A 17517-nucleotide genomic window follows, 5' to 3' on the forward strand; every position below is an offset into this window, starting at 1 on the left:
CAGTGTGCAGGGGGTAGGTCCCGCAGTTAAGTGCCTCAAATTACAGCCTCTGACTTCAGAGCCAGCTCTCCTACCACTTGGCCAAATCAACTCTTGACAAATCATCGGGTATGGAACTCCTTTAACACATTTCTCCCTGAACTTCTAGGGATGGTGGCCTTCTCCTAACCCTCAATTAACTGAATACTGGGAAGCTTTATTCATTTGTTTATATATTTATTATTTTTTTACAGTGCCAGAGATAAGCCTCACCCAAGCTGGGGAACTGTTCTACCCCCCCTCCCCCAACCCCAAGTCCTACCTAGTATTTAAAAGAAATTAGACTGTACTATTTAGACCAGTATTTAGACCAGTATGCATAAAGCTGAAATGAACGTACAAACGCTCTCCCTGACCCCCTTATGCATAGCTTCCCTCCTCACCACCATCCTCCATATCGGGGCACATTTGTTACAACTTAATCCTGCTCCAGGCACATCTTTATCGCCCACAAAGTTCATAGCGTACATGGGGCTCATCCTTGCTGTTGCACACTCTGTGCCTTTGGACTAATTTATGACATGTATCACAGAGTACTTTGACTACCAAAAAAGGAAAACAGCAATACCAAAAAAATCTATTCCCTCATGAGGTACTTTTTTTTTTTTTTTCCGAGACAGGGTTTCTCTGTGTAGCCCTGGCTGTCCTGGTACTCACTTTGTAGACCAGGCTGGCCTCGAACTCAGAAATCTGCCTGCCTCTGCCTCCCGAGTGCTGGGATTAAAGGCGTGCGCCACCACGCCCGGCTCTCATGAGGTACTTTTTAAGGGGTGATACAAGGGGGATGGGCCTCGATATGGTAGCATACTACTGTAATTCCACCACTTAAGAGGCAGAATGATCAGGAGTTTTAGGCCAAATTAAGACACGTGTGTGGGCTGGGCGTGGTGGCGCACGCCTTTAATCCCAGCACTTGGGAGGCAGAGGCAGGCAGATTTCTGAGTTCGAGGCAAGCCTGGTCTACAAAGTGAGTTCCAGGACAGCTAGGGCTATACAGAGAAACCCTGTCTTGAAAAATAAAAAAAAAATAAAAAAAAATAAAAAATAAAAAAGACACGTGTGTGTGTGTGTGTGTGTGAGAGAGAGAGACAGAGAGAGACAGAGAGAGAGATAGAGAGGAGAGACAGAGACAGAGAGAGACAGAGATCTCTTAGAGTCTAGACTCAACTCAAGGTGGTGTGCCCCAAGTGAAGTTCAGCCTCTCCCAGTTTGTGCATCTCTCCAAGACTCGCCTAGGAACCGGTTCCTCCCCCTTTTGTTTAAGTGTCAAGCAAATGGGTTTCCTGTTGACTCTGGAATATTGTGAAAGGGCAGGAAGAGGCCAAGCCTCCTTGTCTCTCTCTCTCTCAACTCCCCAACCCCTTTATTTATTTTGTGCACGTCTGTTTGGGTTGTGGGGGTGTTTCCAGCTTGTGCGGCTGGAGGGCGGCCTCAGCAGCCCGAAACCCCTCCCCGAGGAGGCGAGGCCGGTCGGGAGCCCGCCCGATCCCAGGCTGGACCTCTGTGGGGCGGGGAAGGGGACCGGACGGGAAGCGAGCTGCCGAGGAGCTGCAGGCCGCCGGTGCGTGCCCAGAAGGCGGGGTGCTCGGCCCGGCCCGCGCCCCAGCTCCGCGCGCTGCAGGTGGAGCCCTCCTTCCCCGCCGAGCGCGCTGGCGAGGGCCATTCGCTGCCCGCAGCTCGCCCGCCGTCCCCGGGCTGCGCGGCGGCGCCTCGCCCATGGCTGAGGGCCGGCGGCGGGAGGACGAGGAGGAAGAGCTGCGAGAGCGCCGCGAGCTTGGGGGCCCGCGCCGCGCCCGGAGCCGCGCGCTCCCGGGCCACTCGGCTGCAGGTGAGACGCGGGGGACGCGGGGACCAGGGGCGCACGGGGGGTTGGGAGCATCTAGGACCCGGTTCTCCGCGCCCACTCATGCCCTGCCCAGCTCGGCAGCTGCTCTCGATGCTGCCTGGAGGGGACTGACACCTTTAACTCCTGAAGGCGAGAGGGCGGGACAGTGGCCTTTCTATCCTTAGCCTCCTTTTCTCCTTTTTGAGAGAATTCAGATTGGTCTCTTTACCTGTTAGTGGCCCTGGAGCCGAAACTCCAAAATTTCCGTGGAAACTAAATCCAAGGCGGCTGGCTTGGAACTTGTGGCTGGGTGATTCCTTATCTGTAGGTGAGTCAGAGGCCATGCCCTACGTCTCTCTCTCTCTCTCTGGACCACAACCCCTCCCTATGGTTTCGCCTGGGCCACCCCAACCTGGTCAGACCACGTGCCCATGCTGAATCAAGTCTTGTTTCAGCAGCGGGTGAACTTCGGACCTCTAGTCCCTTCCTTCCCTCCCCCACAGCGCTGATTTTCTGCTTGAGAGTTAATTTGTTGCAACTACCCTCCCCGTTGTAAACCGGGAGTGCCCAATGTAGTATTGGAGAAGGGAATTCTTTTGGATGGAGGTCATTTGGGGGCCTATAGTTAGTTACCTTTAAGATCTTGTTTTGGGACACACCAACGAAGCACGAATCAAATAGCTTGGTGCATAAGTATAAAATTAAATGTGGATCCACCCTCCTTCCCTTTACCTGGGGTGGGTTTTCAATGTAACCGTAATGGAGATGAAATTATGAGGCCAGCTGGTTAACCACAGTTATCTGAAACTGGATGGAAGAATTAACCTAGAAGATGCATAAAGAGGTATTGGGAAGACTCAAGGGAAATCCAGTCACCAGGCTGGAGCCTTCTTAGAAAGGGAACATGGAGAGGCTCTTCTGTGTGACCACCAGGAGAAGGAGAAAGAAGTTGGGTCTGTGGAATTGGAGGGCAGAAAATGGGATAAAAAAAAAAAAAGTCGGTAAGTGTATTCCGAGTAAGACATTCTGGAAGCTTAAAATTAACTTTATGCCTGCCTGCCTGCTACTGGGCCTTTTTTAGAGTAACACTTGACTGTTACCATGAACACCAAGTGATAATAATCGGTAGTTTTGTTCAATGTAAGCCTAACTGAAACAACACGTAACTGTTGAGTAAATAATTCAGTATCATGAAAAAGTTTGCAAAGTTGTGCCTTGGTTGCTTACAGATTTTAAACGTGCATAAGTACCTTGGATTCTTGGTACCTTTCAGAAGAAAGTCTCCCTCTTACAGGGGACTGCACCATGGAGAGCTGTGTCGGAATTTAAACTAAATATGACCCAGATACAGGTTCAACAGTTTCTTCAGTGTGTGTTTTTCCCACAAGGCCAGCACAAATGTTACTTTTGTAACTTTTTACTAGTTCCATAATGTCTGAAGGCTGCCAAGGCCTAGTCTAGGCTCTGTGATAATAGTTTGCCAAGACTTGGTAGCTTCTGCACCCAGAAATAAGTGTTTTCAGCTCTCTCACCCTTAGCATGGCCTTCCTTCACGAAGGGGTGAGGGGTCAGCATGATGCCTGTGAGAGGGTCAGACTTGTAATTTTAGATTTTATCGTCTTGGGGATAAATTATTTAATAGTCGACAAGCGGTGCTTCCCTCCCGCCAAATGTATTAACGTGTTTTCCAACTCCTTTTTGCATTCCTTACCAAGCTTGGGCATTAACTGCAGTACTTGTCCGGTGGCCTCTTCCAAAAGAGAGTGGGAGCTCATCCAGAGGCCTGACAGTCCCTCTGCTTCTTCCTCATGGTAGATGGCTTTGCCTGTTCTTTGCGGTTCTTCCTCCCTCCCTCCCTCCCTCAAGTTAAAGGCTTTCTTTCTCTTTAATCTCACATGGCTTGATACACACCATAACCCTGGGGCTTGTAGACTTGAAACAGCCAATGAACTTTCTCGCCCTGCTAAATTACATGTGGTTGCGTAAGTTTATCTATTTTTGTAATATACATACAATAAATTATAAAGCGAAGGCTCTTCTAACTTATTATGGCTGAGTAAGAAAAAGAATATATCAGGTCCTTGGAATGACATCATTCTCTATCCCTCCCAGACATTGTCCCTTCCCTCTGGGTAGTTAACCATTAAAAACTTTTCCTGAGTGAGAGAAAGTGTGTGTGTGTGTGTGTGTGTGTGTGTGTGTGTGTGTATTTCTAGGGACTGAACTCAGGCCATTGTGTGTATTAGGCAAGTGCTTACCCACTTACTATTAAAAAGTTGTTTTTGAGACTGTTTTCTGTTTATTTGGGGGGGGGGAGTTCAAGACAGGGTTTCTCTGTATAGCCTTGGCTGTCCTGGAACTCACTTTGTAGACCAGGCTGGCCTTGAACTCAGAAATCCACCTGCTTCTGCCTCCCGAGTGCTGGGATTAAAGGGGTGCACCACCATGCCGGGCCTGTTTCCTGTTTTGTCTTTACAATTTACGATACATACACACTCCTATGCAATACTGTTGTAGTTTGTACCTTGACTTAGGTAGACTCATCCAGAGTGCCTTCTTTCTCTCAAGGTCATGCTCTGTAGCCTGGTCTGCCTCACCACCTAAGAGCTGGATTACAGGAGTATGAGCACCAGGGTTCTTTTTTTAAACATCATGCTTTTTGTTTTCTTTTGTTTTGTGCAGGGAATCCTTAGAAAACAATTGCGTTTTAGTAATCATTTCATCTTACAGGTAAGAGAGGAGGCTAATTGATTCAGTTTTTACCTTCATAATATGTATCTAAGTTTTCTGAGGTTTTGCTTGTTTGTGGAGGCAGGGAGCATGCATGTTAGAGGTTGACCCCAGGGCCCTACCCATGCCAAACATAAGTTCTTTCCAGGCCTGGTTTGTTGTTGTTGTTTTAATTTATTTTTAAGGTTCAAAGATATTATCAAGGGTACCAAATGGACTTTTTCCTCATATTGATCAAATTGTTTTTTTTTTTTTAATTCTATTTCAATCCCCTCCCTCACACATTACTTCTTTGTTTTTCTGTTTTGCTCTTAGTGATAAAGAGAACCACATAGAAAAAGTTATAACCTACCAGGGGTGAGAGAGAGGGGGGAGCTTAAAAGAGAAAGAGAGCAAGCAAAAGGATGCAGAAGATGAGGAGGAAGAGAAAACCATTTGAAAATGGGGCCATAACCCAATTGACATGAATTTGTGAGGAGCCAGGGGAGCAGAGAGGACAGCACTGTCCGAGTGCACTGATGCCGGTGGACACCGCGGTGTGAACCTAGCACCGTGAGAGATTCATTGTTGATGGTGTGATACAAAATTCTGATTGCCTCACTTGACAGTTAAAATGTAAAAGCCAGACACATCTGAACTCTTGGAGCATCTTACTGACCCATTAAATGCCACTCTCAGGCAGGGCAGACAAGATGTGGGTATGTAAACCCAGCGTTTCTTTTTTTTTTTTTAATTAGGTAATTTCCTCAATTACATTTCCAATGCTATCCAAAAAGTCCCCAACCCCCCCCCCCCCCCCAACCCAGCGTTTCTTAAACGTTTCCTTTGTGTACTGGAATTGCCGTACAGGGGTTGTACAGACACAGCTTGCCGGCTGCCCTTTCAAATCTCTGATCCCCATCGGTTTTGGGAAAGGTCTGAGGACAGCTTGCTGGAGTCTTCTCTTCTTCTGCCATGTGGGCCTTAGGGATAAAGCTCAGGCCACTAGTCACCTTTGCCCGCTGAGCCATCTCACAGGTTGAGATCTAAGAATATTCTTAACATGCTCCCAGATATTTTGATGCTTCTGGGTCTTTTTGAACAGATTGGTTGAAAAACACTGAGATGCGCACGGATAGATCCACTGGAGTTTATACTTCATTCTGGGTTTCTTGGCTGCTTAAGAGATTCTGTGATTGATTTACGTGGGCCAGCCCAGACAGTCAACTGTTCTTGACTTCTTTGTCATTGGCCAAGAATTCTTCATCCATCCACACTGCTAAGTCTGGTGTGTTGGCATCACCGTGTTACCCTGGTTGGTGCCGGTGAAGTGTATCATCTGGAGGCCAGGGGAAGGAAAAGCCGGAGTGACCAATTCTTTCCTGGTTTCCTGAGACTGACTTTGCTTTTTGAAACGGAAAGTTCCCTATCCCAGGACACCCAGAAGTGTCAGCGCATCAGGGTATAGAGTCATCCTCTGTAAAGCCAAGGTTGTTCAACTTCTTTTGACCTTGGAGGAAGAGGAAGGGAAAGGAAGGTTAAAGTTGGCTGCTAAAGTGCTAACCTCAGAGTAAGTGTCACATTTTCTTTGCGGTTGTTTGTAATATTGATAACGACGCAGATTGCTGTGGGGTTTTATCCCCGTTGTGTAGAATGGGACTTCTTCAATATGTTTTCATTTGACACCCATGTTGGACTAGAATAATTTTCATATACCTCTAGCTGTATAGGCCTATAAAAATGGTAACTGATAAGAAATCATAAAGAATTTCTATCTTAAGGCAATCCTTTGATAGACATGTAATATTCTTACTTATTAAAGAGAAAAGCAAATTTGCATACTCTCCAGGTAGGTGTGGGTTTTGTTTGTTTGTTTTTTAAGTTAATTCTTGGCTGAAATGTTTACTGTACAAGGTGTTAGCACATCTTGAGAGAGTGCGGACGGAGAATGCTGCTCACAGAGGCACACACATGACTGAGGGTCAGAATGGCTGAGGTCCTCTTAGGGTTGACTGTTGCAAATTCCCTTCTAGTCCCAAGACAAAATTCATTTAATTAATTTTTTAAATGAAATTTAAGGCAGTATCTCAAACAGCAGTTTGAAAAGTCAAACATTCCCACCCAGTGCGATTTAAACGTATACTGATTTGATACATTGCTAAAGAATGGTGCTAAGAAAATATTGTTTGCATTTTCCATAATTAATCCATGTTTTATTTCTATAAAAGCAGAAAACTTCTTCTATACAGTAAAAAAAAACACTGCAATTTATAATAATCTCAAATATGAACCAGGGTGTTTCAGGATGTGTTTGTTGGTGTTGATGGTGTGATGGCCGTGTGTGTGTGTGTGTGTGTGTGTGTGTGTGTGTGTGTGTGTGTGTGATGTAGACTCTGTTCTCTGTTCAGAACCAGGGCTGTAGTGAAGCCCAGGGCTGCAGCATGGACAAGAACTGTCAGGAGTATTTGAATCTGCTGCACATTTGATTTTGAATATATTTTTGGCCCTTGCATGTTCAGAAACATTTTACTATTCCCAGACTTTTTTGCAATTATACATCCAATTATATGCAGGGTGGCAGTCCACACTCTAAGGAACTGTGGTAAATATATTTTTCTCTGTTCTTTTTATTGATTGTTGGAGGGTTTTTGTTTTTGTTTTTTTATTTTTTGGCTTTTTTTTTTAAACCAGGGTATGTAAACTTTTGTAAGTTACATACATTGCAAATATTTTCTACTCTGAAGCTTATCTATTTCATTATTGTTTTCTTTGTGGTCTCTTTGATGTCAGTGTTTCTCATTTTAATATAGATGACTATGTAAAGTTTTCCTTTATAATTGTGTTCACTTCCTCTTCCTGGTGAATAAATGCTATCCCTACAATAAATCCTGAGAATATGTTTTTCCTGTAGCATTTTATTAGAATACTCCTAGAATACGGCCAAACATGTTGTAAATATTTATAGCTATTAGTGTTTACTTTCTATCTGCTTTTTGCTACTGCTAAAGTATCTGAACTTTTGTTCCATCTGGAGATTGGTTGTGGGTTTTGTTTCAGCAGAAGATACAACAGGGACACAGTGTTACCACTCAGCAATCAGATGTGGTCGCTGTGAAATGCACTCTGCTCTTGGAAACACCTTTGTCCTACTAAACTCCTAGAGACTGAGCCTGGTTCTCTATCTTGGCATTCTGTAAGCCGTCAGATGACGATGACAATGACCACAATGATGATGATAATGATGATTGTTGTTGTTGTTATTATTATTAGTGTGTGGGTGTTTTGCCTGCATGTTGGTCTGTGTACCACATGCCTGGTGCCCATAGAGGTCAGAAGAGGGTCTGGAGTTCCAGACGATGGTGATCCCTCGTGTAGATGCTGGGAATAAAACCCAGATCCTCTGCAAGAGCTCCAAGTGCTCTTAACTGCTGAGCCATCTCTCCGGCCCCTGTACAGATTATTTTAACCCTGCCCAGTAGTAGTGCTTAGGTTTCATTATTGTCAAAAGTTTGCTCTTGTGACTTAATTTCAACCAATCAGAAGTTGACAGTTTACTTTCCTTCCTCAGTCCTGGAGATCACACCCAGGGCCTTGAGTGTGCTCGGGAAGCACACTGGGGAGGCACCTGGGGTGCACTCCAGCCTCACATTATCTGTGCTGTCTTTTGCTTCCTCTTCTTCTTTTTAAAATTTATTTGTAAGCTAAATGCTGACCATTTTATTTTCTCATTTCCCAATACACCTGAAAAATGCACTTTTATTCCACTTTCCCAACACACACACACACACACAACTGTGTATAAGTGTTTGCCTTCATGTGTGTATGTGCACCATGCACACACCTGGTGTCTACAGAGGCCAGAGTGGGTATGGAGTTTCTGGACATGGAGTTACAACTATTGTAAGCTGCTGTGTGGGTGTTGGGGGCTGAACCTGGGAGTAGCAAATCTTTTACAGATCTTTAAACAAAAGCAACAAAAAGTCGATTTAAACTAAATACAAATATCTTTGTAACTATTTACAACTTGTCTGCCAGTGTGCTAGTACACTTCAATATCCTGGTACACTAAGAGAAAATACTCACTCCATGACTCTATCCTTTAGGGATAGATTAAAGAGGGCCTTGCTGTGTAGCCCACACTGGCCTCAGGCTTGTGATTCTCTAGCATCAGTCTCTAAAGTGCTGGCATTGCGGTTGTGCCAGCCTGTAATTGACTGACTCACACAACCTGTTTCTGCTAGGGTGTTCCTTCTCCTCCTTTGTCTTCACCCCTGCACTTCTGTAGCTCTATCAGCTGTCGCATTCTGGGGAGAACATCTGCATTCTGTTTTCAATCCTAATTCCAGCTTTGCATCTAGTCTCAATTAGTCTTGTAGCCCTGGCAGTTTACAGCATCTTCCTGGACCTTTTGCTTTAAGGTTTTGTGTTGTAGGTAAAGGATTCGTGCTGGGGTGGAGGACGCCCAGAGCCTTGCGTGTGCTGAGCAAGTGCTCTGCCGCTGGCCCAGACAACTTGTGTTTCCTTAGTGTTTACTTCCTGTCCTTACTGTGTTGTTGGATCCCACCTAGCTACTGGTAATCTTGCATGTTCTTGCCAGGCCTCTTTAGGCTTCTTGTGGCTGTGGCAGCTCTTTGGATATTTCTTGCTTTTTTTTTTTTTTTTAATGCCTTTGATGTTTTTGAGGAATAACAATTGGATATGTTGTACAATGTGTCTCTACTGGGATTTGTCTGACAACATCTGAGAAGCCTCTGTCTGTCTGTCTGTCTGTCTGTCTGTCTATTGCATGAGAACATGCAGCTGCGTGTGCACCATAGTGGGCTTGTTCTCCCGTTCCCCCTTGAAGCAGAGGCAGGGTCTCTTGGCACTGCTGCTGAGCTGTGCAGCAGGCTGGCTTACCCATGAGCTTCTGGGTAAATGTTCTGCCTCTGCTTTCTGTCTTACTTTAGGAGCGCTAGGGTTACAGATGTGTGCTATCTCCTCTGGCTTTTTATGTGGTTCTGAGCATCACACTCAGGTCCTTTCCCACCAAGCTGTCTCTCTGGCCCCTGCTGGTTTTCTAAAGATTAGGCTGGGTGCTAGGAAGCGCAGAGGGGTGATGTGCTGTCTTTATCCAGTATCAGGGATGTATACAATCCGTATTACCAATTGCATTGGTAGTGACTGTCAGGTTTTTATACTTTAACTTTGCTCCCCATGACTTTCATACAGTATGAAGTGAAGGAAGTCACCCTGCGAGCTGCCCCAACAGAGTAAGATGCCCTGACAGTCCTCTTTTGACATAAAGCATCTACATTTAAAAAAAAAAATCTTCTGCATAAAAGGCATTTTTTTAATTTCTTTTCTTTTTCTTCCTTTCTTTTTTCTTTTTTAGACAGAGTGTCCTGTATTTTGGGCTGGCCTCAAGGTTTCTATGTAGCCAAGAATGACCTTGAACTGGTGATCTTTTTTTTTATTAGATATTTTCTTTATATACATTTCAAATGTTATCCCGAAAGTTCCCTATACCCTCCCCCTGCCCTATTTCCCCCTGCCCTACCCAGCCACTCCCGCTTCTTGGCCCTGGCTTTCCCCTGTACTGGGGCATATAAAGTTTGCAATAACTGGAGATCTCTTTGCCAACATCTCTTGACTGCTGAGATTACAGGCAACTGCCACTTGGTTTTCAAAATTCTGGAAATTTCTAACTCAGGGGCTCCATGCTTGCTAGGCAAGCTTTCTACCAATCAGACATCATTCCTGGCCCCATTTCCCACTGTTTTCTACTTCCTGGGTATCTTAATCTCTTCAGCTCTACAGACCAATGGGATGCTCCTGTGTCCTCGAGAATCTCAGTTCCTCCACCCTAAGTCTTTGTGTACTTTCTGTACTTTTTTCATGGTTTAAACGGGAAAGATGTGAGGTGCACACCTGACTGAGGTGACCCTACAGCTAAAACTCATTCCCACTAGAGAGCTCTATCAATAGGTATGATGACTAATATACATTCCTTTCCACTTTTGGAAATGGAGAGGAAGTCAGAGAGCTGGGGAGGATTTGGAAAAACACTGGGCTCGCTCTGATGAATCAGATATTGAGTTACTATTTGATTGTGCATAGGTGCCAGGCCGTTTGCTAGTTGTTTCTCATTCAGCCCTGGTGTGCGTCCTATGAAGTAGGTGTGACTCTTTCCTTCATTTTGTGAATGAAGGGCTCAAGACCTGCCTAGGGCAGATAATCCACGGAAGGTTACACGGATAGAGATAGAATAGGACTGAGTGTGTTGCAGGCACTGGTCTGCCTACCCCTCATTCATCACGCCTTCTTTGAGCCTGGAACACCTGTGTTGGTGAGCCTGGCAGCGTAGTTACGTATGGAGCTGCTTCTAGCCTGCTGATGAGTTGCAAGTCAGTGTTGAGTGGAGTTTCTAAGAGTTTTGTTCTTTAAGGGGTTAGCTCAAGGCTGGAGAGATGGCTCAGCAGTTAAGAGGCAGGGACGGCTCTTCCAGAGGACCTGGGTTCAATTCTCAGTACCCATATGGTGTCTAATAACTGTCTGTAACACTAGTTCCAGGAGACCCAACATCCTCTTTTGGCAACCACAAGCACCGCATACATGCAGTGCACAGACATACATATGATGTACAGATATACAAGCGGTGCACAGACATATATGCAGGCAGGTTTTTTTTCCTTTAAAAAAAAAAAACTTAAAGAGGTCAACTTAGTTGCATAGAATGGCCTAATCCCTTATCACCTCATCTTTCCTCATCCTACTATGAGTTGGTAAGCTTTCTATCACTGTGACAAAATGTCCAAGACACTCAACCTAAAGGAGGAATGGTTTATTTGAGCCATGGGTTCATAAGTTTTGGCCTGTACTTGCTTAGTCCCATTGCCCTTGCACCTATGCCAGGTAATTCCTCATAGCCAGTAGTTCTTGGCACACGAAGCCTCTCTCTTAATGGCAGCTGGAAGCACAGAGAGAGAAGAAAAAGTGCCATGCCTTGCACGATCTAACTTCATTTTACTAGGGCTTACCTCATATCAGTTCCCCTACTTCCCCAAAGTGCTGAAGAGCAAGCCTTAGACACATGGGCCCCTGGGGGATACTGAGGATCCAAATGGTAGTTTGCCAGAAATAAAGATAGCTCACAGTAGCTATCCCGGGTCCCCAAGAGCAGAAAATGTCAGTGGTAGAACAGAATGGAATCTCAGTTCCTAGAGTCGCTGCCATTTGAGCCTTTGTTTGCCTTCTTTCTTTAAGAAAACAACAAAAACAATAGCTTCAGATGTCTTGATAAAGCCTCCATTCGTTATCCCATGCCCCTAACCACAGTCAGATGTAGCCCTTATCTGGTAAAGGATCTGTGGTGGTTTGAATACGCTTGGCCCAAGGAGTGGCACTGTAAGAGGTGTGGCCTTGCTAGAGTAGCTATGGCCTTGTTAGAGGAAGTGTGTTACTGTGGGAGTGGGTTTTGAGACCTTCCTCCTCACTTCCTGGAAGTCAGTCTTCTGAGTGCGTTTGAATCAGAACTCTCAGCTTTCCTCTAGTACTGTGTGCCTGGATGCTGCCAAGCTTCCTGCCATGATGATTATGGACCGAACCTCCGAACTTGTAAGCCAGCCCCAATTAAATGTCTTTGTCATGGTGTCTGTTGATAGTGGTAAAACCCTAACTAAGACAGTGTCACTGTGGGAGTGGGCAATAGACCCCCTTCCTAACCATGTGGGAGCCTGTCTTCTCTTAGCAGCCTTCAGATGAAGATGTAGAACTCTCAGCTCTGCTATACCTGCCTGGACAATGCAGTGCTTCCTGCCTTGATGATAATGGACTGAACCTCTGAACCTGGAAGCCAGCTCCAGTTAAATGTTGTGGGGAGCTCGAAATTTGGCAGGAATTTGACATTGAGCTAGGAGGAGGAAGTAGGCTCAAGATGAATACAACTGAGGAATGTGTTCTTTTTTTTTTTCTGAGACAGGGTTTCTCTGTGTAGCCCTGGCTGTCCTGGAACTCACTCTGTAGACCAGGCCGGCCCAGAACTCAGAGATCCGCCTGCCTCTGCCTCCCAAGTGCTGGGATTAAAGGCGTGTGCTACCACGCCCGGCTGTTCTTTGTATCTTGATGGGCCTTGGTCATTGTGTCTCTTCACAGCATTCAAACCCTAACTAAGACAGGCTCCAACTTGAGCCTTTTGCCTCCTCTTATCACTAAACTATAATGTACTTTGTTAAAACAAGATTTCCTAGGCCTGGGGCTGGAAAGTTGACTCGCTATTGGTTGCTTTTTAGACAACCTGGGTTTAGTTCCTGGTACCTACATGGTGGCTCACTGTGGTCTGTAACACCAGTCCCAGGGGATTTGATGCTCTCTTCTGGCCTCCTCAGACAAATAAATGGTGCATAGACATAAATGCAGGCAAAGTAGACACCACACACACACACACACACACACACACAGACACACACCACAACACACACACAACCAACCAACCAAAAGCAAACATGTGGGTCCTTATAATATTTTTGGCTTATTTTAATAACCTTGGACAAATTGTTTCAGTTGTATGAGTGCCTCTTCTTATTTTGGTTACCTCTTTTGATTGGGGATCCCAGAGATTGATGATGATGACTGTGTTTCTAAGTTTGAAGTTTACATGCGTTGAGGAGTCCTGGTGGTTACCTTCCAACAAGTCAGGAATATGGAGACAGCTTTTTTCCTGGTTTTGGCATTTGCCTCGTGTCAGCTTCATTGAGAATAAATGAGCAGAAGCTGTAGAAGGAGGCGCTACTTCTCTTCCCATGCTTTCAAACAGGTTGTTGTTTGCATTGCTAGTGAAGACCATAACACCTGGACCGCTGCCGGGCGGGCGCGGGTCTAGAGTTTGCCCGGGTTCAATATGGCTGCCTTCACTGCAACAGTGAAGTTTCCAGACGTAACATTAGTCAAAGTGTCATTGTATTTGGAAGGTTGTTAATTTTTAACTCCCTACAACATCTGTTGAGTACATTGTATACAAGATAGAGGATTCATTTTTTTTTTTTTATAATAAATATCACCATTTCTAAATAATCCCTTGAAAGTGTTACAACACCACTGGTGTCCATGATTCCTTCTTACCCTGAGACCACACCCTTTGCTGTTCATTTCTTCAGGAGGACTTGTCATATAGTGGAGAGAGCTGGAACTCTGGGGCTACAGGGTAGCTTTGTGTTACTCAGTTGAGTATTGCCACTGGAGTGGAGGATGCGGCCTCTTGGCCTCTGGGTGGATTCTGTTGGACTAAGGCATGTGGGTGCTAGTTTTAAAGTGTGCATTTTTATTTTATTTTATTTTATTTGAGACAGGATTTCTCTGTGCTGCCCTGGCTGTCCTGGAACTTGATCTGTGGTCTAGGCTGGCCTCAAACTCACAGAGATCCACCCACCTCTGCCTCCTAAGTGTTGAGACTAAAGGCATGGCTTATATTTGACTTAATAGGATGCCTTATATGAAATGCCTTAATATCACAGCATTATTTTATCTTCTACCTTATACTATTTTTTTTTTGTATAAATACTTCATAGTGTGGCATAATTTCCATATTTCTAGCAGCAGGCAGTCTCCAGTGCTCCTCAAATCTCATTATGTCCATAGACCCACTGGAGGCCCTGCTAGAATGCAGGTCCTGGTTTTGTGGGTTTTAAGATTCTGTATCTTTCCTTCCCTTCTTCTCTGCTCTTCTATGTTCCTCCTCCCATCTTCTCTCCCTCAGTGATGGGGGGGTCTTACTGTGTTTCCCAGGCTGGTTTTGAACTCCTGGGCTCCTCTTGCTACATTAGCCTCCTGAATAGCTGGAACTACCTACAGGCTCCTACCTACAGGCTCCTACCCCTGTGCTCAGGTGGTCCTGCTGGTGACTGTACCTGGAACAAATCGGAGGTCAAGGCCATGTCTATCTTGTGGGGCAGTGGCTCTCCATTCTGTCAGGTATTAGAGTCAACTAGGAAGCAGTGCACACATTCCTGAATCGGGGGCCTTGTATGCTAGCAGGTTTTCTCTACGGAGCTATTTCCTCAGCCCTTGCTTCTGAGACAGTTTCTTGATATATAGCCCAAGCTGGCTTCAGACTCATAGGCCTCAAGCTTGGAGGCCTCTAGCTTCCACCTGCCCGGTGCTTAGGATTATAGGGGTGTGTGTATATATATATATATATATATATATGTGTGCCTATGTGTGTATGCCTACGTGTATGTGTGCGTCCATGCCCTACTGTTCTTTAGTTTTAAACCCTGACTTGATTTACTGTATCATATTTACTTGTATCATTTTATTCTAACCTGAATCCTGTGTACGCAAAGTTGGGAAGCCTCTGTTGCTTACGGCCTGCCCCACTGAGGGGAACCTATTTATCTAAGGAGCCTTTATGCTTTCCTGTCTTGTTTTTTTTTGAAATGAAGCCTTTCTTTTTTTTTTTTTTAAAGATTTATTTATTTATTTATTATATGTAAGTACACTAAAAATAAAAATAGATGAGTCTTGGGAGCTGTAGAGACAGCTCAGTGGTTAAGTGGCTACTCTTTCAGAATTTCTGGTCTGGATTCCCAACATCCACATGGTGGCTCACCACCATCTGTAACTCTAGTCCCAGGGGATCCAACATTATCCTCTGGCTTTTGCAGGCAATGTGCAAACACACACACACACACACACACACACACGGAGATATTAAAAGAAGGACATTTTTAAAGGGGCCATTCTTTTTTTTTTTTTTTTGGGTTTTTTGAGACAGGGTTTCTCTGTATAGCTCTGGCTGTCCTGGAACTCACTCTGTAGACCAGGCTGGCCTCGAACACAGAAATCCGCCTGCCTCTGCCTCCCGAGTGCTGGGATTAAAGGTGTGCGCCACCACGCCCGGCCTAAAGGGGGCATTCTTTAGCTGAGCACTTATCCGTCATGCAAACTCTCTGGGCTCCTCCCTTCTCTAAGATCACAGACAAAACTCCTATACCCCACTTTTATTATTATTATTTGGGTTTTAAAACAGGACTTTTTATGAATATCTGGCCAGGTGAACTCTGTCTTCTTCTTCCTTGTCAAAGTGACTAGAAAAAGCAACTTTACTGCATTGCTCAGATACAACAGTTATTAATAATGTTAAAAAGGAATGTGTGCGTAACACGGGGACAGTTGGATAGAAGAGAGCCTGAGTGTTCTACCTTATGTTCCTGCACTGTTTGAGTTCACCAGTGAGTGCTTACTATTTTTGAAAGTTAAAGTTAGCTGGGCAGTGGTGACACACACCTTTAATCCCAGTACTTGGGAGGCAGAGGCAGGTGGATTTCTGAGTTCGAGGCCAGCCTGGTCTACAGGGTGAGTTCCAGGACAGCCAGGGCTACACAGAGAAACCCCTGTCTTGAAAAACCAAAAAAAAAAAAAAAAAAGGAAAGTAAGTTTAAAGCAGGAAGGGCAAGGAGGTCGGTGGCAGAGCTGGAGCTTAGCTGTTTCGGCTTGAGTTTGTCTTTAGTATAGAAACAGCAAAGTGAAGCGACTTATGGCTGCATTCGTATATGTGTTTATATTATTGTAAAATGCTATTTTCCCCTGAGATGAGTTACTGTAAAAGTAATAGCAACTGCTGTCCTGTTGATAAAAGAAGTGATTGATAAACTGTCGTGCAGATGATCATCGGAAGGGAGCATGTAATTGTGTTTCCACTGAAGCTCGTTTTTCAGGACGCTGCCTAATCCATCATTTGTTCATAAGTTTGGGCTTATCCTATTCACATGTTTCCACAGATGCCATAACCGCTTGAAAATCAATCCTCATTTATATCACTGTTGCCTGCCTAATACAATTAAACATCCCAAGTGTTTCCTGCTTTATTTTAATATGTATTTTATCTTTTTCTGAGGACTAGCTTATCCTCAGTGGGCATAGTTGAGTATATATCTTTCATGAGAGCAGAGGCAGGTGGATATCTGTGAGTTTAAGGCCGGCATGGTCTACATAGTGAGTTCTAGGACAGACGGGATTACATTGAGAGACCCTGTCTCAGAAAGTAAAAGCAAATCTAAACTAAACTAAATGTCCAACCTCCTACTGGCCAGCTGTCCTAGATAGTTAACATTAACTGCCAATCAATGTGACAAAGCCTAGACTCACCTGCAGGACGTGGTAAAGAGTATCAATTGTGTAACTGTATTTATCTGTTACTCTGTTGCCAACTTGCTGAGGCATGTCTAGATTGCCTTACTTGATCTGGGAAGACAGCCTCCTGCAAGAAGTGCCACTGTCAGGGAGCAACCCAGGGAGCAAGCCCCAGCCTTCTTCCGTAGTTTCTGCTTCAAGCTCCCATGAGCTCTTGCCATGATTTCCCTCAATGATGGACAGTGACCTGGAAGTGTAAGCCAAATAAATCCTTCTCACCCCTAAATTGGTTTTGGTCGGTGCTTTATACAGTAACAGAAAGAAAATTAAGGGGCAAGAGAGATCGTTCAGTAAGGAGCATTGACTGCTCTTCCAGAGGACCTGGGTTCAATTCCCAGCACCTGAATGGCAACTAAAGACCGTCTGTAACTCCACTTTCAGGGAATCCAATGCCCTCTTCTGGACTCTGAGGGCACTGCACACACATAGTGCACAGTTATACACACAGACAAAATACTCATACACACACACACACAAACTAAATAAAGGAAACTGAAATATAAACTGTATGAACACAACTCTCTGTCTCAGAATCTCCATTGACAAATATGAAGGATATGGACCTGGGCCTCAATTTTATGACTGTTTTATTGGTACACAGTCACACACGCTCATTTATCTATGGCTTGAAATAATTGTCGGCTTGCCTTTTAGAGTAAAAGTTTGCTAATTCCTGTTTATCAGATTTCCTTTCAGGCTTAAAATTCTTGGTTCTGGATTTGGATATGTAGGCCAATATCCCCACCAGCCCCTTCTTCTTCTTTTTTTTTTTTTTT

At 44.7% G+C, this 17517-nt stretch overlaps 1 protein-coding gene across 5 annotated transcripts in view; it reads left to right on the forward strand.

Annotated features, from left to right (window-relative positions):
* The first annotated feature begins 1533 nt into the window (after positions 1-1533).
* Positions 1534-17517, forward strand: part of Sh3d19 (SH3 domain containing 19) — a 154824-nt gene continuing 138840 nt past the window's right edge. For 2 of the 5 annotated variants that reach the window (XM_021157571.2, XM_021157572.2), the window contains exon 1: positions 1534-1867. In XM_021157571.2, coding sequence (XP_021013230.1) covers positions 1756-1867 — 112 coding nt within the window. In that variant the 5' untranslated portion in view covers positions 1534-1755. Of the gene's footprint in view, positions 1868-2100; positions 2193-2216; positions 2866-17517 lie in introns of those variants that run through there. The other 3 variants (XM_029475567.1, XM_021157575.2, XM_021157573.2) reach the window with 3 other exon arrangements.

The sequence above is a fragment of the Mus caroli genome, chromosome 3, assembly GCF_900094665.2.
Source record: "Mus caroli chromosome 3, CAROLI_EIJ_v1.1, whole genome shotgun sequence".
In the NCBI taxonomy this organism is placed as follows: Eukaryota; Metazoa; Chordata; class Mammalia; order Rodentia; family Muridae; genus Mus; species Mus caroli.